Source organism: Elephas maximus, chromosome 18 (assembly GCF_024166365.1).
Source record: "Elephas maximus indicus isolate mEleMax1 chromosome 18, mEleMax1 primary haplotype, whole genome shotgun sequence".
In the NCBI taxonomy this organism is placed as follows: domain Eukaryota; kingdom Metazoa; phylum Chordata; class Mammalia; order Proboscidea; family Elephantidae; genus Elephas; species Elephas maximus.
In genome coordinates this window covers 58,588,731-58,612,057 of record NC_064836.1, presented here as the reverse complement: position 1 = coordinate 58,612,057, position 23,327 = coordinate 58,588,731, and the positions used below count along the sequence as shown (strand labels likewise).

The 23,327-nt window shown below is 35.2% G+C and overlaps 1 protein-coding gene across 3 annotated transcripts in view; it reads right to left on the bottom strand.

Annotated features, from left to right (window-relative positions):
• The window catches only part of CADM2 (cell adhesion molecule 2), a 1,167,413-nt gene that overhangs the window by 86,578 nt on the left and 1,057,508 nt on the right, over positions 1-23,327 (bottom strand). For all 3 annotated transcript variants that reach the window (XM_049858640.1, XM_049858642.1, XM_049858641.1), the window contains one exon: positions 6,741-6,919. In XM_049858640.1, coding sequence (XP_049714597.1) covers positions 6,741-6,919 — 179 coding nt within the window. The remainder of the gene's footprint in view (positions 1-6,740; positions 6,920-23,327) is intronic.

Genomic DNA, 23,327 nt, shown 5'->3' with positions numbered 1-23,327 from the left:
AACCAGGCTTGTAAAAATCAAGATCCCTGACATCATTCCTCATCCTAAAAAAAGAATAAGCTTGATGATTCAGAGGGGTTGAAAAATGGCCAGGGAAACAGGTGAATACAGGGAGAGGGATAAGAGACGTCCTAGATGTAGACTCGACGGCAACAGGTTTTTTTTTTTTTTTTAGGTGTAGATACCAGCCATATTATTATGCAGAGCTTGCTAAACCAGTGGAATAAAACTGTGGGTTTTATATTAAGTCTGAGAAGTGTCTTTGGGGAAATGTAAATGGTGGACAGACATGAGGTGATATGCACTTAAAATAATCATGTACTGCAGCTGTGTGGGAAGGGTAGAAACAGGAAGCCAACTTGAGGATGGAAACAATTCTATATATGTGGTATTTCTGAGGTAAATTATCCTGGAAACATTAAAAAAGACAATATCCTATTTTTCTTCAGGATTTATTTCAAGAGGCACATGAACAAATAAACAAAATAAACCATAACCGTCAAATTATATTTTAGAGATACCAAGTCAGCAACTATGAGAAAACTGATTGGCATGGCAGAAATGTAAGCAAACTTTTTATTCTATTTCACTTTCTACTATGATAATACTAGTCATGGAAATTTTTACATGTCTTTATAGGGTTGTAATTGTGAAATTTGCTAGAAAGCACAATAAGAAAAAATAGAAAGCACAATATGTACATGTAAAAAAAGTGAAAATGTATACATTTTTTCAAAGTAAAAATAGCATGAGATAGGATAATGAAAAAGTGACAAATAGTCAAAAATTTTATTCATACAAGTAGAAGAATGATGAACTAATGGCGTAAGTTAGAGCAATGGCAAAATGACTTTAAATGTCATAGAAGGTTTACTATGGTAATAGGAAGAGTAAGCTTTAAGAGGGAGGAGGAATATCATAAAAATCTTTCTGGGATAGTGCATCTCAACTCTGTTATGACTGTCTGAGTCAACCCGAGTTCTCCACTGAAGCTCTAATCTGACTTCCTGCTTTTCTATAATCTGGGACTGCCAGAGTCAGTGCAGCTACTGGTAGAAGGAGAAATGAGCTACTCATTTTCTCTCTGTGTGCTTCTGAATTGCTTCCCAAATCCTGGGGAGGGCTCTGAGACTGGAGGTGATACTAGAAACGCAGCAACTATGCTAATCTTCCATTTGCATTTTGAGGAGTGGTTATGAATCTCTCTAACATAGAGGGATTTAAAACACTTTGGGAAAACTGACAAGGAGAGAGACATTTAGGATTTGGGGAACATGGTGATTTGCGTTTCGAACTCTCCATAAATATTTTTCTAGAAATTCCCTGGGCACTAGTTTGGTGAGTAGTGTCTGGAGTCTTAAAAGCTTGCGAGAAGCCATCTAAGATATAACTATTGGTCTTTACTCATCTGGAGCAAAAGAGAAAGAAGGAAACCAAAGATGCAAATAAGAAAGTAGTCTACAGAGCTAGCTAACAGTCTACGCAAACAATGGCTTTACTTACCTTGCAGCCAGAAAAACTAGATGGTGCCTGGCTATCCCTATTGACTGTTTCAACCAGGGACTTAAAAGATGGCCTGGGAGAAAATGGGAGAAAACTGTAGAACAAAACTCAAATTCCTAAAAAAAAAAGGCCAGACTTACTTGACCAGTAGAGACTAGATGAACCAGAGATTATCTCCCTGGGATATCTTTAAACTTGGAACTGAAAACATTCCCAGAGATCATCTTTCACCCAAGCGACAGACTGGATCATAAAATAAACCATATCACCTATGAGTACTGTGTCCTTCTAAATGATCATCTAAATGAAACCAAATGGTAAACATTTTCCCTAGACCAAAGACAAGATGGTAAGGGGGGATGGGTACACTAGATTAAGGGAAACAGAATAACCAAAATAGAAATAAGAAAACTGATACCCAAAAACCCAGACTTTTTTTTGTGTGTGAAAAATGTATCTAATGTCACTGAACAATGTGTATACAAATTGTTTAATGAGAATTTGCTGTGTAAACTTTCACCAAAAAACATTTTTTTTAATTAAAAAAAAGGAGATGTCCCTAAAAAGTGATAATCCAGAAGACAAAACATGAATCATACTTAAATGATTCTGATTTACCCCCAGACATGTAAGTCTGTTAGAGGGAAGGTCCTTGTACTCTGCTAGAACAAGAGGACCAGATGAGCTCTCAATGGAATGTATAAAGTACTCAGTCCTTTCACAGTTTGTTGTTTTTTTTTTTTTTTTTTTTTGATGTCCTGGGTGTAGGCAGCAATGTATGAGAACAGTTAAAGAGCATTTTGTGGAACAGAGAAATCTGAGATAAGGTGGAGTCCAGGGCTGCATCACAGGAATCCTCAATTTTAGAAGAGATGCAGTATATGCTGACACGTGGAGGCACCTCAGAGGAAGAAACTGGAGACACTTCTTTAGCTTTTATCAATGAGTAGGACTTACTACTTGAGCACCTGTCCCCAGAAAGTGTCCGTTGACACACTGCTGTCGAGTCAATTCTGACTCATAGTGACCCTTTAAGAAAGAGCAGAACTGCCCCCATGGAGTTTCCAAGGAGCACCTGGTGGATCTTTATTTGGAAAGGAGGCCAACAAGGCACCCCAAATGGTCTCCAGATGCTTATAACCCCAAAGAGGAGCTAAGAAAATACACCATCTGGTAATGGGAAACCTGAAGGTTCAGGAACCTCAAGCGCTATTTCACTCCCAAGCTGAAGGACTACCAGAATTAGAATACCTTTCTAGGGTCATTGAGGCCCAACTCCCATATTAGCCTCAAAAATAAATAAATAAATAATATATATATATACATTTTTTCCCCAGGTGCTATAAGTTTCTAAGAGTTTCAAAAGAGTTTTTTGAAGACAAATAAAAGTAAGGACTTGAATTACTTCCAAGCCACAAAATGAAATTAGCCTGAAGCCATGAGCAATAGCATGCAACCATTTCCTGTGTGATACATAGGTATCTGCTATGCTTTCTTCATGGAAGATGCAGGTCCAGATGGTCTTTAATTGGGGTGAAGATATTTTATGGAAATCCACTGAACTTGATGTTACATTAGAGAAAGAAGGGTAATATAAATTTCACCTTTCTCTAAGTGTTACTAGTTGCCACACTGTTGAATTTTTAAGATCTATGTTGCTTTTTTTTTTAATTTAGAATTTTCTTGTCCTTCAATAGGATATTAACCTAATTTATGCTCTGGGTACTATTCAGGGAAGACAATGGGAAATAAACTGTACAACTCTTGGGTGAATTTCCTACTGGAGCACTGGATTAGAATTTTTTTTTTTTTTTTTGTATAATAAAAGCTAGTAAATTACAATAATTATAAAATTATTATAATAATAGCAGTAATTTATTGCCCATCTATGTACTAATACTGTCCTCAGTACCCCCATTCATGATGTAACCCATTTGTTTATGTATAATCCAGAAGTGCTATGTTACTATTTTTTAAAAATTCCAGACACGTGCACTATATGCTCAGACTCTGAACATCTACATAATTGTACTTCCATCTTCCTATAGCCCTTCTATTTGTATTATAATTATTTGAATGCTTAACTTATCCTCCATATTAAACTATTCACCTTTGCAACTCTCATAATGCTAGTGCCCTGCACTCAGTTTATAAGTACTAGATATAGTTGGTGAATGAATAAATTTTTCTCTTGATCAAAGTCCTCCAAAAGTTAAGAACAGCAGTGGAACAGAATATTTCAAGGCAGTTAGAAATACAGAAGTGATTAGTCATTCCAAACAAACAAGTAACTAGTATGATATCAAAGATAATATGAGACTTCAATATTTTTGTATAGAAGAAAAAAAAAGTTGTGCTCACAGGAAGTAATAACTATGGCTGCCAATTTAGCAAATTAATTTTTTCCATTGCTGAGCTTGTTAATGAAAAATGCCACTTGCTCTCCTAATGGAACGCCATAGTGCAAATGTTTCATAAGTATAATGTTTGATCCTACGGGCTTTTGTATGTTGACTTTCATTAGGCCTCTCTTTGAGGTGAATTTTAGACTGCCAGTTTCAAGTTACCATCTGTAGTTGTAAAGCTGAAATTTGCAAAGGTGCAATTAGGAGGGGCCAAAAAAACTCCACCAATGTCCATAATACAAAATGTCAGTGCTGTTAACAATTAAACGTGATAACATTTAAATGATGCACTTCCATTGACATCCAAAGAATAGAATCTAATCTTTAGTATGGCATCTAGGTAGCAGATGATTTCACAGGAAAGTGCTCAGACCTCACTTTAAGAATCAATATAAGCTAGGCAACTCAGAGACAGAGTCAAAGACACAGGCCTCAGCTCATGAAAAAATCCTTCTGTGATAGAGCTATATTAAATTATCACAGCTAATGCAAAATCAACCTTGGTGTAAAAGATAAAAAAAAAGAGTAAAGTTCTCACAAATGATCACTTATCACTTCATTCCTAAATGCATACAGCATTCATTATAAATCCAAATGCCACTCAAATTTTGTCATTTAGTAGGGTTTTGAAACAGCCAAACTATTAACAGGGGAGAGTAGCTTTTCATATTTACACAACCAGTGACTAATGAAACATTATATCCAGTGTGCAAAAAAGGGGGGAACTTTATTTTCTAATGAGCCCAACTGGAGCCCTTTTAAACAGAGTGTAATAATATGGTTTCACTGTTTCCTCCAGCCTCTCATTAGTCATGTCAATAATCCTAGGTAAACTACTGTTGAACTTCACAGCATTTATCTAGCAGCATGAATAGCATTAATCCATGGGGTACTTTTGATGAACCGTTGTTCAAAAAGCAAAGCCAAAAATCACGTCTTACAAAGCGCTTAGAGAAGTATTTATGAGAAATATGTCAACTGCCAACTAATAAAGGTGGTTTGGCTATTTAGGAAATCATGCTGTTGGCTAGCTCACAAACAATGGAAAAACATAAATTTTCTCCACTTGAATTACTTACAAAAAAAAAATGAATATCACACTTTTCATCTATGTCATCTCCTTCTAATTCTCTACATTTTATATGTTACATTGCTTGTGACACAATATGGCGTGCTACACAACGTGTCCCCAGTCTATATTGGGTGAGTAACTATTAGGTGAGAGAAGTAATGAAGAACGTTAAGGGTGAAACTGACTCACCATACTGTAGTTATGTCACTGAACATCCAGGTCGGCATCAACTAAAAGTTACTTTTGGATCCTTCTCCAAGGATTTAACTTACTGTCTTGACACACTCAGTGGCTACGCAATCTTTGGCATTAAAACTTGGAGGGTGGGTGTACAGAAGCTTATCTAATCTAATTCCAATTGATCATTCTTATTTGACTGGGTAGTATTTCCCAAATGTTGAATTTTGCCCAATCAACGAGATGCTAGATTTCGAACTCTCAGCTCAAGTATTTTCAAGATATTTGCGTGAACACGGTCTAATAATCACGGGCCTCCTTTTTTTTTTTTTATCCCACCAAGGTAGTATTACAAATTGAGAGATTTTATACACTAAGGCCATGATAAAACACCAGTGTTGTATAATGACTTAATAATCTTTTTCCCTCCGATTTTGCCTGCATTGTAACAAAACAAATACCTGACAAAAATAACACAAATTGGACTGATATTTTTCCCTGAAATTAAAATTTGGGGTCTAGAATTAACCTTTACAAAGAGTTAAGCTTTACCCTAAAAAATTCTTTTTGGGGAAAATCTAAAACTAACTCAAGCCACTTATAGTATTCTATGATTAGATTCATAGAAATGATATCAAATAAACTTAACCATTCAATAATTCCTAATATCTACTTTATTTCTTACAGCATTGTATTTTACACAATACTAGTTCAGAATACTGTAGTATTGTGTAGAACACAATACTACTCTCAAAAAAGATTTCTTTGGTTAAATATATGTGGAAAATGTTAAAATCTCTAGTGTTTCTTTCCCTTGGAGATTCACAATGCATCCTAGTATATAAAATATACTCTGAGAAGTCTTGCAATAAAGTAGCCTGCCTTATGTTATTTATCACAGTATATATCAATCTCATAGAAGTTCATCTCCATCTAATCATATGTTAATACTACCCTTATCAACAACTCAATGTGGCCATTGGAAGTAGGAAAACACAGATATTCTCTTCACTCTTAGGCACCAGTGTCTTCTTCTACCTTCTTGTTGTATTTACTTACAGTATGAGAAAAGTGCAGTCAAAAGAGAATTGTCTGTGAAAGTTTCAAATTATCGTTCATGAAAAATTAGTGCTGATATCATTAGTATTGTAGACCTTATCTTTGGTGCATCTCAATGACTTAACTATCATTCTTTGGAAAACCAGTTATAGCAATTACAAAATGTATTGTATCATAATATGACCAAAATAAGCTTAATAGAAATATTATTTTTATGATTCTGTTAGAACTAAAAGCAATTGTTCATAAAATTTAAAGAGAGTCATCACCAAAAATTATACAAATGAACTTATAATAAAACTTCATAGAAATAATTTTCATCTTTAGAGTGTGCTATAATTTTATTAGCCTGGCTTGGAATATACTAATCATAAGCCTTGAGTATATTTACATATATAAGAAATCCTTCTGAAAAAAAAAAAAAAAACTGCTTAATTTTGTTTATTGTTCCAAATATTTTGGTAAATTTGAAGTTTTTCAGGTCATTCATTACTTTTTGTGTAATGTTTTCGAAAGGTACTCACCATGTACAATGAGAACGTACTCTGCACTGCTTTGGCCAATGGTGTTTGTGGCTTCACATCGATATGTACCATTATCCGTTTTGTTCAAGAAAAGAATGTTTAACTCTCTACCACTCACAACCATTCGGTCGGGGTCTGGTAATTCTCCTCCATCCTTTGTCCACAAAACAGGTTCTGGCCTATTGGATTCAAACATGCATAGAAATAAGAAAACTTACAGTCTGTGAATTAAGTTAATCTAGCAATTAATAAATATTTAACAAGTAGTTTGTGCATAACCAAATGATAACTTCTATAAGGTCCTAAAAGAAGCATCATCATGTATCCACTTCAAAAGAGATGTAGGTATGGCCAATGTAGTTTAATTTTACTCTAATGAATTAAGCACATTTGTACGGAGGAGGTAATTTGTTGAGTCCCTGCTGTAGTTGGAAACCCTGGTGGCATAGTGGTTAAGTGCTACAGCTGCTAACCAAGATGTCAGCAGTTCAAATCCACCAGGAGCTCCTTGGAAACTCTATGGGGCAGTTCTACTCTGTCCTATAGGGTCACTATGAGTCAGAATCGACTCGATAGCAGTGGGTTTGGTTTTTTGTTTCCTCCTGTAGTCATTCTGGTACCTTGCCTGCTATTCAGGTGCTGCTTGCTGATCATTCACAACTGTGACCCTGGTGGCAGATGGCCCTTGCTCTATTGGAGCCACTGCTCCTAAGGTACCTGAAATTGCACTCATTTGTGGCCACAAATGAGAAACAACTTTGTTTAAAAAACACCTGAAGCTTTTCCCCCTTAGATCCTTTGCTTTTCTCACTCACCTAAAGATTTTTCCCCACAGTTCTCTTTTAATAAAATACTTATCAAAGTATTTCTGTCTCAATTGCTTTTAAGGAAGAAAGAAGGGTAAGTGAACCATGGGGGTATGCCTTTAAGCACTTCAGTCTTTTATAATTATTAATGATAAATATGGTTATTAATAATATGTGATAACAGCTGCTAACTAAAAGGTCAGCAGTTTGTATCCACAAGCTGCTCCTTGGAAACCCTATGCGGCAGCTCTATTCTGTCCTATAGCATTGCTATGGGTCAGAATCAACTCGACGGCAATGGTATGGGTACACCCATGTGTTTAAAAGGGTCGTTAATCTATGTGCTTTTCATATATTTTCTATAATCCTTACCAGACGCTTTGCTGAATACTTTTTTTTTTTAAATTAACGCATATAAGAATATAGAAGATCAGAAAACTATTCAAACTCGGGTCTGACTCCACAGTTTCATACTTTACCCACTCTCCTGATATCTAACAAGATAAGTATTTTCCTAGTTCTTCTACATTGAAATTCTCTAATTTAAACATAATTTTACCACACAGTTGAAAATTATTCTGAAAAATGTTTTAGACATCTGTTTAATTTGGTAAAAATAATGAATTTATATTCAGTTATTGTAAATAAAATTAGAAAATAGATCTTGATAAGTGATGCCAATTATTATCACATTTTTCCTAAGAGGAGGAGTATTTTTTTTCTGACCTCCCCCCAAAAAATTGTGAACCGAATAAAAATAAATATTGGAAAGAGTATCAAAGGAAGCAGATTGGCAATGTGATAAAATAAATGCTCAACGAACTTGGAAAGAAAGCAAAGAAGGCAACAACTATTTTATCAGAAATATGCCCCTAAAATTTGTGAATGAGTGTTACATGAAAAAAATGAAGAAACTTATTGTTGTGGTTAGGTGCCATCGAGTCGGTTCCGACTCATAGCGACCCCATGCACAACAGAACAAAACACTGCCTCATCCTGAGCCATCCTCACAATCGTTATGCTTGAGCTCATTGTTGCAGCCACTGTGTCAGTCCACCTCGTTGTGGTCTTCCTCTTTTCTGCTGACCCTGTACTCTGCCAAGCATGATGTCCTTCTCCAGGGACTGATCCCTCCTGACAACATGTCCAAAGTATGTAAGATGCAGTCTCACCATCCTTGCCTCTAAGGAGCATTCTGGTTGCACTTTTTCCAAGACAGATCTGTTCGTTCTTTTGGCAGTCCATAGTATATTCAATATTCTTTGCCAGCACTACAATTCAAAGGTGACAATTCTTCTTCAGTCTTCCTTATTCATTGTCCAGCTTTCACATGCATATGATGTGATTGAAAATACCATGGCTTAGGTCAGGTGCAACTTAGTCTTCAAGGTGACATCTTTGCTCTTCAACACTTTTAAGAGGTCCTTTGCAGCAGATTTGCCCAGTGCAACGTGTCTTTTGATTTCTTGATTGCTGCTTGCATGGCTGTTGATTGTGGATCCAAGTAAAATGAAATCCTGGACAACTTCAATCTTTTCTCCATTTATCATGATGTTGCTCATTGGTCCAGTTGTGAGGATTTTTGTTTTCTTTATGTTGAGCTGCAATCCATACGAAGGCTGTGGTCTTTGATCTTCATTAGTAAGTGTTTCAAGTCCTCTTCACTTTCAACAAGCAAGGTTGAGTCATCTGCATAACGCAGGTTGTTAATGAATCTTCCTCCAGTCCTGATGCCCCGTTCTCCTTCACATAGTCCAGCTTCTCGGATTATTTGCTCAGCATACAGATTGAATAGGTATGGTGAAAAAATACTCGTTATACAAAATATACTGCAAAAATGTGCTAATTTATATCAAATGCTTTGAAGAGGCAAAAGAACTACAACAAACTCTAACTTTCTGCGTATAGTCGAAATAGTAAAATCACGTCCTTACTGCAAAGCCACATAAGTGCAACTTTAAAGCAAAAGTCATAAGAATAATCTAAATTTTAGAAGATTCCTCCTTAAAATATTACATAAGGAATTTTACTTTAACTAAGAAGCAGTGCTTTATTGATGTATATGCCAGAATTTTTAAGTGCAGGTAGATATAACTATAAGCATGTAACCATCCATTCGAAATCAACTCGATGCCACCTAACAACAGCAATCCACCATTTCCATACGCTCTAAATTATACCCCCAAATCCAAACTGTCCGGATTTTTCTCTCCCCATATTCATAAGCTTACTGTCACATTTTAAAGTCTGTGGCTTCTGTACATATATAGTTCAGTTTAGATATATATTTTTAAATTCTATGTATGAAAATGTAGTTGGAGATCTAGACAAATAAAGTTGCCAGTCTGAATTTAAAATCTTTTTCCCTAAAAAAATAATCCTCTGTTTTAGGAAATAATAAAAAGAAAACTGCAAAAATGATTAGCAAGAGGTTGTGACAATGGTATGAACCATTACTGGCATGAAACATTGCAGGATTCTTGATCCTACTCTCTGTGGTAAAACTTCAACTTGGCAAAAGGAGTTAGCACCATAAGACACAATTATAATGAAATGGAGGTTAGAGTTTATGCATAGATTAAAAACAGCCTACACATAGTCCCAATTAGTATTTAAAATGTTCAAGCTTCTTAATATCACCATAAAAATATTAAGTGGTTTAGCAAGTCTTGATACAATTTGTGTTTCATTTAATAAAGAGGGCCCCTAGGCTTTCTCTAATTGGAACCCAGAAATGATTGAGTTTCTTGCTGCAAATGAATAACAATCTTCCCTGCTGTTCAGAATTCCAGAGAAGATCATTTTTAAAATGGTTCCAGTCTACAGTTTCCACGTGATAAGGCTGAAAAAGAGTAGAAGTTGGACACCAGGAGTAACAGGACAGAGAAAACAGTGCCAGATGTGAGATGATAACGCATACCACTCTGCAGTGAGGATGCTAATAGAGTCAGCCTGGACAGTTCCCTTTTAAAAGCCTCAATAATTAAAAGTTCGAAATCTTCCATATGAGATGAAATTTGATTTATGTCTGTCTGCCAAATCTATGACATTAAAACTATATTTCATTTTCCTCTGCACCTAAAACCACTTTTGCAACAGTTTCTTCCTAAGGACACAGAGAATACTGAGAAAATAAAATGAAAAATGAAACCAGATATGCTCATGTATGTATCCTCATGTATTCTAAAGCCTTAGTGAAGGGGTTTATACCTTAGCTGGGTTTTTATTTGTAGTAGCAGTAATAGTATTACCTCAATGTCTTGTTTTATACACAATTAATAGGAGACTTTTCAACACTTTTAACAACTCCTTAGTTATAAATAGGAGACCTGGTGGAACAGTGATTAAAGTACTAACCAAAAGTTTGGTGGTTCAAACCCAACAGCCACTCCATGGGAGGAAGATGTGGAGTCTGCTTTCATAAAGATTTACAGCCTTAGAAACCCAATGGGGCAGCTCTACTCTGTTCTTTCTATAAGGTCACTATGAGTCAGAATGGACTCGAAGGTGATGGGTTTGGTTTGGGTTTAGTTATAAATTAGTGTTCGAAAAAATTGCCACATTCCATCCGATTACCTGTTTACTTAATGTCTTGATCTAGATATCAACCCAATTAATAATTCCCACTAAAGTCAGTCGTTGAGGTCTTTATTCTGTATGATTATGCCAGAATTACAATCAGTCTAATTCCTCCAACTGTGTGTGGGATCATTCACTCTCCGGGTATTGTAGAGAATGAAAATTTTCTTTGCCTCCATATCTCTCGTCTTCTCTTTCAGGCTCATGACTGAGCTGGGGAATGAAGAATACGTAGTTTAGCTATGGAAAAGGAGGTCCCACCAGAGTTCCTCTGGTGCCCAGGAGTAAAAAGTTGGTTTTCAAAAACTGGGATAGATATATTTTCCAGGCCTTCCGTTTTCTCCAATGACTGTGTCCCCTTTGTGTGCTTCATTGTCTTTTCCTTCCTAATCACAGCATATGTTGGGCCATTTAATACCAAAAAAAATTAGTATTGTAAAAAATTAAACTTACATTTTCTCAATGAAAGAAAACCAAATATAGGTGACTGTAATAGCATATATGTAAACATCTTATTCTGCTCAAACCAAAAAGAGAAATCTGCAAATATTCTTACCCTGCATGTACTGGGTTGAGTTGTGTCCCCCCAAAAGATACGTTCAAATCCTAACCCACCCTTACATGTGAATGTGACCTTATTTGGAAATTGTGTCTTTGCATATGTAATCAAGTTATGATGAGGTCATATTGGTTTAGGGTGGGTCCTAATTCAATAGCTGATGTCTTTATGAGAAAGCCCTGTGAAGACATAAAGACACACAGAGAGGAGAATGTCATGTGAAGACAGGGACCTAGACTGAAGTGACAAATATCCAAGCCTAGGAATGTTAAAGATTGCTAGCAACCACCAGATGATAGGAGAGAGACGAGGAACAGATTTTCCCTCAGAGTCTCCAGAAAGAACCAACCTTGCTAACACCCTGATAATTGACTTCTGGCCTCCAGAACTATGAAAGAATAATTTTCTAATGTTTTAAAAGCTATCTATTTGGCGTAATTTTTTTTTTACAGCAGCCCTAAAAATTGAATACATTACATTTTCCTTATCATAAGACATACTAGGGACTTAGTTAATAATGTTGTGCCTTATGTACCACGGAACCGTACGAAGATGCCTACTGCCTTTATTTCAGTTTAGAAATTCCACAGGTGAGCAGTAGATACAATTAATATTCACACGTCATGAGCATTTTTTTAAGAAAATGTTTCTTTTTTCCCCTACATCCTCTGGTATTTTCACTGTAAAGAGAAGGTGGTTCAAGTTATACAGACATCTTGGTCCCTTTTACTGTTTTAAGCAACAACTTTTTAATCAGGAAATTGTACTGAAGAGTCTGCATAAAACTTTCAGTGTTCATTCTATCAAATATGTAAAGAAAGGGCAGGACAAAAATTACACTTAAATTAATTGACAGGTAGTTTGAAAGGAAGTTCAAAGTTGAAGATGTTAAGGTTATTGAGTTCAGGGAAGAAGGATCCTAAGTGAACTCTGGGCAAATCAGCTCCCGAATGGGTAGACTGAGATCACATCCTTTCACCAGAGCCCGAACATTGCCAACCAAGTGAGGAGGAAGGAAAAAAAAAAAAAAAAGAAAGGAGAAGAAAAAGGTTAGAAGCTGTGATTGCTTGCTCCTATTTTTATTTAAAATATAAATACCGAGCAAGTTCAAGGGATAATCTTTCTTGAAACTGTAAAACTGATTCAGAAATCATTTCAGAATGAGTCTGTTGGCAGATAAGGATGTGGTTGTTTAACGGGAAGAATTAAAAAGAGATTACTTGGGGGGTACTTATTACGCTGATTGTTTCAAATTTAAAAAATACACAATGAATTATTTTGTTATTGAGAATCAAATGAGATGTTTCTGAAAGTAGTTTATAAATAACATTTTATGTATCTGGCAAGTCATATTCTTAAATATTATAAAAGTATTGCTCTTTGCCCTTGGAGAGTATATCAAATTGTGATTTTTCTCTAGATTTGATTGTTGTGCAAGTTAATTGTAATGAAATTTCTTTTCTTTTTACTCTTGATATTGATTTCATACTTTTTAGCACAATCCTTAAAACTTCCAATCGCTTTCAGTGTAAGCAAACTTAACCTTAAGTGTTTTGCTTACTACAATATAGACTCTTTTTAAAACATAGTCAATAAAACATTTTATGTGTTTGATTGTCTTTATAGATATCATTTTGCTGAAGGGAGAACAAAACTTCAGAAACACTTATAGTCGAGTAGCCTTCAATAAGTCTCAATGGATTTAATTACCAGAAAATGTTCTACTCTTAAGCTTATATCTTAAGATAGATAAGAGATCCACGGAGTTTTGTTGTCGTTGTTAGTTATACCTATATGTTCTTGACTAGGTACTTCATAAGTTTATGTAATTATCAAACAACCATCTATAAATTTTCAAGTTTTTGTACAACTTTTTAAACCAGGGATTATGAGGAAAATAAAGTTTCTTCTCTGTGTGGTATTATAATGACATATATCATCAACCATAATACTTGGCAGGACATACTAAGCAACATACCCTTTGCTGTCCAGTCGGTTCCAACTCACAGCGAAACTATAGGGCAGAGTAGAACTGCCCCTTACGGTTTCCAAGGTTGTAATCTTTAGGGAAGCATGCTGCCACATCTTTCTCCCATTGAGCTGCTGAGTGTGAACTACTAACCTTTCAGTTATCCAAGTGCTTAACCACTGTACCACCAGGGCTCCTTAAGCAATATGAACGGCTTATAAAATATAAGATTCATGACTATGGCTAGGGGCATTGCAATAAGCTTTATGAAGAAGATAATTCTTTACTAATGTCTTTAATTATGACAGGATTTTGATTGGTGGAAATGAAAGAGGCCAATTAAAATGTAGTAAGAGCCCTAGGTAGGATGCTTCTCCTCTAGAGGCCATATTACAGAATGGGTAAATTTTACTATGGTGAACGCCAGGAAAACAGAATAAGATTAGTAGGTAAAATCACTGTTGACAAATTTAAAAAGGGTAAAGTTAAAGGCACTTGATATGATAACTGAGTTGTGGGAGAAATCAAATCACATGCCAAGATACAAGTTGATATTAAGGAACAGAAAGATGTATATTCATAAGTAGCTCTGATGAAAACATAATTTTGTAGGACAAAAAGCTGAACACGGAAAACTATATTTTTAGCACTATACTGGAAGGCTAATGATGCCATGTTAATAGGAATAGAGTTAGGGAATATTCAGGACATAAAAAAGAGTATGAACAAGAAAAGAAATTAGAAAGTTCAGAGTAGATATGGGCAAAAATCTGTGCATTTAAACTGGGTAATAAAGGGTCTTGAATGCCAGGCCAAACAATGCAGGCTTTCTTTAAAAATGAAAATACATTCTTATGACTTTGAAGAGTATCCCTGGTTGGGATTTCCTTAAAGGATATTAATGTGAAACATCTGGAACAGGAAATTTGCAAAAGAGAGATAATAATACCCTACATTAAGCTGAGATAATAATAAAGGAAAGTAGGGAATAGATAATAGAAGAGCACTTGGGGAAGTAAATAAGACATTTCTGGAGCCAGAATGTTTATGATGTTAAGGAGTGAGAGGAGAAACCTTCTCTGGATTGTTAAGTCTGCATAATAAGAACAATGATGGTGCTAAGAAAGAGAACAAACAAACAAAAACAAACTAACCAACCATCCAAACAAATTTAAAAACAAAAAAAAAGCTTAAGTCAGGAAAAAAATGAATTGAGGTGTGGCAGAAAGGGAAAATTGATGACTTCAGTTAGGGACATGCTGCATTCATATTCTAAAAAACAAAAACAAAAAACTCCACCCAGCAACAAGGAAAAGAAAAATTAGAACTCAGAGGAGAGGGTGGGGCTATAATATTTCACAGAGAGATGAGAACCAAGCAAATATTCAAGCTCAGGAACAAAACAAAACAGCAGATTACTGAATGTCTTGGAATACTTTCACTGAGGTGAAGAGAAAATTAAGACATGAAGCACAAGAAGTACAAGTGAACTCAAAAGAGAATAATGCCATAGGAGTGATAAACAATCTCTTTACAAATTCATTGCTTTGAACGTTTATAATTATAACCCATCCAATACCTTGACCTTTCAGTTCCCTAACCCCTCATGTCCAATAATTATTTTGTTAGCCCCACCTCAGCCATGGTCACACATTGACCTCCGTCATCATTATTACTTCACTGCCTTAAAAATTTCATTTTTTTTCCCGACCACAAACATTCCTTATTTTCATCTCACTACTCTATTATGGAGCCAAGGTGGCACAGTGGTTAAGAACTTGGATCCTAACCAAGGTCAGTAACTCCAATCCAGCAGACACGCCTTGTAAACCATACAGGGCAGTTCTACTCTTAGGATTGCTATAAACTGGAATCAACTCACGGCAGAGGGATTTTTTGATGATGAATATTGATGACATACAATATTCTATTGTATATCATCAAAACCTCCTAACTAATTAACTTATAAACCCTATTTCTCCTTATTCTTTAATCTCCTCCTAACTGTATTTCTCTCTTTAACAAGTCTTACAATACACTAAATATATATATATATATATATATATAGTTTGCTTGTTTGTTTCCAAATCTATTGTATTTATCTGGTTAAATCCCAGCCCTGATGAACTCAACTTTGTCATCTTTTCTGTGCCTTTATCAGAACATCAATATATGCTAAGGGGAAAAAAAAAAATTGCATAACCAGAGTTTTTAAATCATGACCATATTTCAAACGATCACCTGAAAACTGTCCAACAATTCTACAATTCGTAGGATTGGTAAATTCACTTTCTCACTCGCTCAGGTTTAAGTCTTCTCTTCTTTCTTTAAACTTTATGCCTTCCCTTATCCATTTTCAGCTGAAGGAAACCCTTATACTTTATTAAGAAAAATAAATCATGAGACTGAAACAGTCATCTTCCTATGAGCATATTTATACACTATATCTCTCTGTCTACCTTTCCTCCATTTTAACAGAAGTGTCCCTCCTCCTAACCTCCCCAAAACAAAAACTAATACCTCCACTTCTGCTGTGGATTCTGTTTCTACTTGCCTTTTCACTAGATAGTCTCTATCTCTTACCTTATCAATTTTCTCTCCATACTGTGTGATTCAAAACAATTTGAACTCCACTGCTAACATAAAGGTTGTTGTTCAAACCCACCCAGCATACTGTGGAAGGATAGGACTTTGGTGATCTGCTTCCATTAAGATTACATTTAAGAAAACCCTATGGAATGTTTCTACACTGAAACACCCAGGGTCAGTCACCATGAGCCAGAATTGACTCAATGGAAATGAGTTTGGAGGTTTTTGGTACTGTCTAATTCACAAGAGCATACAAACATGCTCTGGAAGCACTCACCTTAGAAAAAAAAAAAAAAAGCAAAGACAAAAATCCTTAAGCTTCTTACGCCCTCTTCACATCCAAACTTATTAAAATAATTGTCTTCGTCCAGATACTGCACTTCCTCAAATCCTATTCTCCCTACAACCCCTTCCCCTCAGGCTTCCACACCTACCATACCTCTGAAGCTGCTACTGCAAAGACTCCAGGAATGTTTATGTTGCCATATACAATGAATGTTTTTCTGTCTCCATCTTCCTTGATCTCCTGGCAGTATTAAAGGTAGTTAACCTTCCCCTTTTTCAAAATAGTTTCTTTCTTGGCTTCCATGGAAGCATATTGTATTGATTCTACTGGATTTTTCTCAGGCTATTTACTGGTCTTTCCTCCCAAACTCTAAATATTGAAGAGTCCGGGGGTTAGCTATGAACACTCTTACCTTTTCCTTTGACACTTTCTCCCTGCAGACCTTATCTAATCCCAAGTCTTCAGGTGCTACAGATGCCTTATATACCTTGTGTATCTCAACTACAAATTTGTATGTGCAACTGTCTACCTGATTTATTCCCGTTGGATATCTGAAAGTTATCTCCATCTCAACATGTCCATATAGGAACCTTTTGATTATGAACCTCATCCCTCCTTTCTCCTCCCGGTCTATGTCACCCAGATGTTCAAGTCCCAAACTGAGAATGATCACATCCTTATTCCGTCCCCTTTCTTCTACTTCCAGATTTAAACTCCTGCGTGTCACCACAGCTCTATCCCAGTTCACTAGTCCTTCTCCTGCATTTCTGCAATAGTCTCTTAACTAGTCTTTTTTGCCTTTTTGTATAGCTCATTTTCTACATTTTTTCCAGAGTGTCTTGTAAAAATTTAAATCAAAGTTTGCCATTTTGATGCTTAAAAACCTTAATGTTTTCCAGTGCACTATATAAAATCCAAATTCCTATAATCATTGCCCATAAGGACTTACATGAGGTCTTCAATTTCCCATGTACCATTCTCCACATTGCAGCTTATTCTTCAGCCCATAATGGCTTCCTGTTTGTTTTTTCTTATTTTAGGGCCCTGATACATGCTGTTCACTCTTCTGAGATATTTTTCCTCTTTGTATGACCAGATTTGCCACTTCCCTTAGAAATCGGCAAAAATGGAACCTTCTCAGCAAGCCGTCCCTGATCACTCTGTCCCCATTCGAGAGGGTTAGTACTAGAACCCACTCACTGTTGCTTCTTTCTTCACAGAGCTTATTGCAATATGACATCCAAATTATTAGCTGATTTTTGTTTATTCTCTGTCTTCCACCTCTGGAATGTTAACATTTTGAGTACAAGGACCTCTGCCTTAGTGCACTCAGCATCCCAGGGAGCAAAGTAAGAGACAGGTGCACAGTGGAAGATCAGTGAATATGTGTTCAATGAATGGATGAATGAACGGTGCAGAATAAATAATAATAGAATAATGCCTTGTAGCATGTGTGAGAAGATGAATAACTAAGAACTGAAGTAAGAAACTGATTTGCAGGCAGTGACTCAAGGTCAGAGCATGAAATTCAGTGTCATCACATATGGTTGTGATATTTAGGCACAATACAAAAGTGCCAGGATGAAAATCAGCATTTAATCTGCAGACCAAGTTAATTGCATGACATAACAGCCTTTTTTTTTTTTTTTTGCCCACAAAGGTGCCTTACATGTTAGCAGCCACCCTGTATTAGTCTGCTGAGTGAGGAATTCAGGCCTAGTGTTTAACAAAAAAAAAAAAAAAGGAGTTGTCAATGAGTAGATTCCTACTTGTAGTGACAGAGTAGAACTGACTCACAGAGTTTCCAAAGAGTGGCTGGTGGATTTGAACTGCTAACCTTTTGGTTAGCGGCCAAACACTTAACCACTGCACCACCAGGACCTCATGTTATAAAAGCAGTAAAAGAGCTGGACAAAGTATTAACCTTGGGTATGGAATTTGATATGTTAACAAGGAAACGAATAAAACAAAAATTAGTTGTAGGATTTATTTTAATATATGCCATTTCTGATGGGAAAAGAGGGTAACTGTTTTTAGTACATTTTGTGAAGTCATTGTGCAAAAATGAACATGAAGAGCAATGACAAAGGCAATTTTAAAGCCAAAGTAAATTTCATTACTGAGCATTGAATTATTTTGTGTTTTTCTTCTTTTTTTTTATGATATGGAGAAATATGCCTCAGGTGTTAATATCAATATTAATAGGAATGGATTTTTAGGTTTACCTGTTTCTTCCTTCTATAACTCTTCTAACATAATATTTAAAATAGATCTTTTTGAAAATTTATATCTAGATATAGCTGATACCATCATTTGTCAAAATAACTTTATCCTAACATTTCAAATATTTAGGGCTTGAATAGTAGGGTGAATTTAAACATACAAGGGAAAAAGAGGCTTAAAGGAATCATCCAGATGAATGAAACACTTATACAATTTTTCTCTTAAAAATAATTTTTTTCATTGTTTTTCTAGCCTGTTGAAGCTGCTTGTATGGATTCAATTCATAAGTATGCCTGTGTGCATTTGGGTATATGTGAGAGAAACAGCAAGGTAATTTTTTAAACTTTCTCCTCATTGGCTTCCATTTCCTCTGCTTTTAATGGCCTCTGGATGTGTTCTTCAGACTCTTACTTCATCCTTATAATTATCATGGGTTAGTCTTTGCTCAGCATGAATGTGATATTTCTCATACCCACACAACTCTTTTAAATGAAGAGCAGTGAGATTTTCTTTGTTTGTTTTGTTTTTTACTTGCAGTTTGTGAGAATCCCAATGATTCTTGTAGGAAGGCTCAACAATGAAATTCCTACTCAAGCATTGTCATAAGTACATCTCTCTGACAGGGTCAAAGACATTTTAGTGCAGTAATAAATGGAGCCAATTTGGAGTGGAACATTCAAGCCTACTTATTCCATTAAATTACAGCTTGAAACTGTGATTCCGAGTTTGGAATTTACTCATGTAAATTCCAAAAAATCAATGATTGAGCTAACACACTGTCAAGCAGGGGGAGCCTCATTACATTAATGGTTAGATTGAGATGTGACAATAGTGTCAGCATTAACCCCACCACTAAATTTAAAACCTGAACAGCAAATAGTAAAATAGAACTCTTCTATTCTGATTAATCTAAGCACATGCTATTTGATTCTGATGTTTTAAGGTACTTCTTACCTCTGACTGTAGAAGCTTATAGATGAAACGGGATGTAACCTACATGCAAGAGGATAAAGTGCTCTTAAAAAAAGACTTGAAAACAAAGCACTCTTTAGTAGACTTGAAAATAATGGCATTTTTTGAGACTTCCTGTGAAATCCTAGAGCACTTTTACTGATCAGGTAGTATTCATTGATCACAGAGAAGGTGCTACACATAATTCCAGCCAATTTATGACACCACAAATAAAAGATTATCCCTAGAAAAGATATGATTAGTATGATCCTGAAGGAACGACAGATGTTAGCACTGAAGGTAAAATTTTCGAGATTGCCCCAAACGACTCAGATAACCTCAAGGACTTTGCGCTAAAGGAAAACAATTAACTTTGCCTTATCTATACTTAACATTTCTTTTCTTTGGTAAGCAGGATATTAATTCTTGGTTAAAAGATCAAGAAATCTTGAATGAACAACCAACCCCTCATGCAAGCAATGCTAAGTCCATTTGCATAAGTTTATTAAGTATAAATTATCTATGATATTTTTAACAGCAATTATTCTTAAAATGCTATTTTAATTTATTTTTAGTTTAGTTCCTGAAAACCACCTAACCTAGGAGTTGGAACATTTTAATGTTTTTTAAATCAAGAATTTATTATTCAGAATTTCTCAGAATCTACTATTTTATCAACATATATACAAGGGCAATTTACTACCATATAAAATACATCTACAAGCATCCTAATCGGTCATAAGCCTGAAAACCATTCTTAGATCAAGGGTTGATTCAATAATGGGGCCCTATTTTACATATAAAAGAGTTACTGTACAATCCATTGCTCCCACCACTATAAAATAGCGCTAATTAACCTTATAAGATCTAGTACTTATGTTAAACAGTATGTTACCATTATAGAACTGCTTCTGCTCCATGGCTTATTTCTTTTCTAATATTAAAACCAATGATCTTGGAAAAGTAAAAGCAAAGCGTACAGCATTTATCTGGTATCTGGGGAATTCAATGCTCCGTATAAGTAAATGCTGCAGATAATTGAAATTTCAGGCTTAAAATTTTAAAAATGTATTTTAATCATCTGAATGAAATCTTTCTCAAAGGATCAAAACTTTTCTGCATTACTAAATAGAACATTCTCAGCGGCATTCAACTTTATTTTTTGGAACTAAGAGCTCATCAGTTTGAACACAGTTTTTTGTGTAGTGATAGTTACAGGGGAACTGATGGGATTAGGCCTTAGCATGTCCTTTCCCTGAATGTCACTAAGACCCAGCTTTGCCACAATTGGTGCCACTTAATGCAATGACTATAAAACTTTGAAGGCGTGTCCTACAATAAGAAAGGCATTTTGCAGCTGTACACAGGGCACAAACACATACACACAGGAAATAAAAGCTGCTTTCTCTGATGGACTGTGACCTTTTCCACTCTCTTCTTTTTTCCCATTTCTTCTCCATATTTTTATTTCCTAGTCTATGATTTTCTATGCTTTTTACTTTTTCTTTCTAAGAAGGGCTAATCTAAATTGATCTCATGACTCATGAATAAGTCACAACCCCAAGTTTGAAAAATGCTGCATTTTTGAACCACGGTGAGAACTTCCGTACCTCCAGATCCTTTAACCTCTACACTGCAAAACTATTACATTTTTAAGCTTCTTTACGGTCACTTCACTCTCTTTTTCCCTGTATTTTTAATTTTCATTGATGGTAGTCAATTCCATCACTCCTCACAATTTCGGTGACCACAGGTTAACATGGCTGCTGATCGTTCTCCTGCCTTTTAAATTTTCTTTTCTTTTTCTTTTTCCTTTTGCGGAAGCATCTCATAAATTTTTGGAACTCTGAATTTGTAAGAGTTGGACTTTAAGGTCATCATCAGCCACCGAAAGATAATTTTTACTATAATTGAAACCATTTATAAATGTCCATATTTTATACAATTTGGGGAATTGTTGACATTTAATTCTTTTTTTTTTTTTTCCTTAACCTTTGAGGTTTAGGAGCTTTCAGATGTTTGAAGTTACGTCTGGAAAAGTGAATCAAAATACACTACACATTATACAAACGTGTGAGATGCAAGAAAGCTTCCTTTTAGGTTGTTTCTTTGAATAAATGGTTTTTCAAGGAATACAAATTTGGCTAGTTTTGCCATTAATTAAAATAACACCAAATACCTATAATTATTCTGAATTCATTTTAATTTTTTACACTTAACTTTTTTAATATATTTATGCAAAAGTAATAGTCAAATTTAACAGCCGATCTGGAATAGGTATAGAATAAACCACTTGTCAGTAAGTTGTGCTAGTGAATACCAGAATGATATCAACTCTAACTTTGGCACATATTAAGGAAAAGGGCTGCAGAAAGAAAAAAAAAAAGGAGAAATGTTACCAAATGGGACCTACTGAACAATGGGTTGTGAATTCTAATATCTGAGCTTCTTTTAATGTTAAAAGTGATTTTTTGTCTCTGTTATTTTCCTGAAATTACCATGTTGGTGACTGTTCTTTATGTAAATGCATATGAGATTTTAAAAATCTTTAAATAAAGAGTAAAATGCTTAGACGTAATTTCATAATTGATGTATTAAAAAAAAGAACCAAAACAACAGATTTTTAAACCTATGAGCTGAAAAGTGCATAACCTGAAAATCTAGTAAAAGGATATGACAGCACCACTCCACAATGATATCCTAAACATATTGAGACATTTTCATGTAGCGTTTGCCACTGAGCATTTACATAATCCCTCAAAATAATTGGCTTTTTTTTTTGCAAGAAAACTGCTTACCTGGAAATGTTCAAGGAGTACATTTCCTCTATGGATAATAATCGTGGTTCTGTAAGCTCTTATGGGATGTTCACAAGACATTGGAACATTTAATTGAAAGTGATTGAGCGCCCAACACACCACAGATGCCCAGCCTAAATAACAGCAGCAGAGATTTCTGAGTGTCAGCTTCTTGTTTCAAAAACAAAACCAAATATTTTTTATCTTATTTCCAAGATAACCACTTGCGTGTTTCCAGAGAGTCAATGTGTGGTTAAATTTTGTAACCGTAAGATGGAAGCAAAAGACCATCTGGGCCTCAGAAAAGAAACTCATATAGGAAAGACAGTATACGGACATCGTTTTTTAATTATGGTGAAACATAGAACTGATGTCTGATCCTATACCTTGGAAAGCATTTTAGGAGAAGCTGACATCTCTTTAGATATCAAAACACATGAAAACAAATCTAAGTAACTTTTATTGTCTAAAGGCTACAGATGTGAGAGTACCCATATGATGAAAAAGCCGTCTTAACTTATCACACCGATTATTTTGGAGACATGTTAATCTTAGTATTTAACAAGGAAGGTGTGCTTTTTGCAGAATGTTCTCTTTTGACTTTCTGCTTATTCTATTTACCTTCTAAGTCATTGAACGATACTTTCATACTTTGTGCTTATAACTTCTAAAAGTTATCTAAAATTAAGAATGCATTATAATCTACTCTTCAAAAATAAAAATATTCAACAGTAGAATAATTGTTACACATCTAAACATAAAATCTTGGCAGAAACTATTTAGATATATTTAGAAACTATTTAAGTAATATTTAGATGTACTAATAC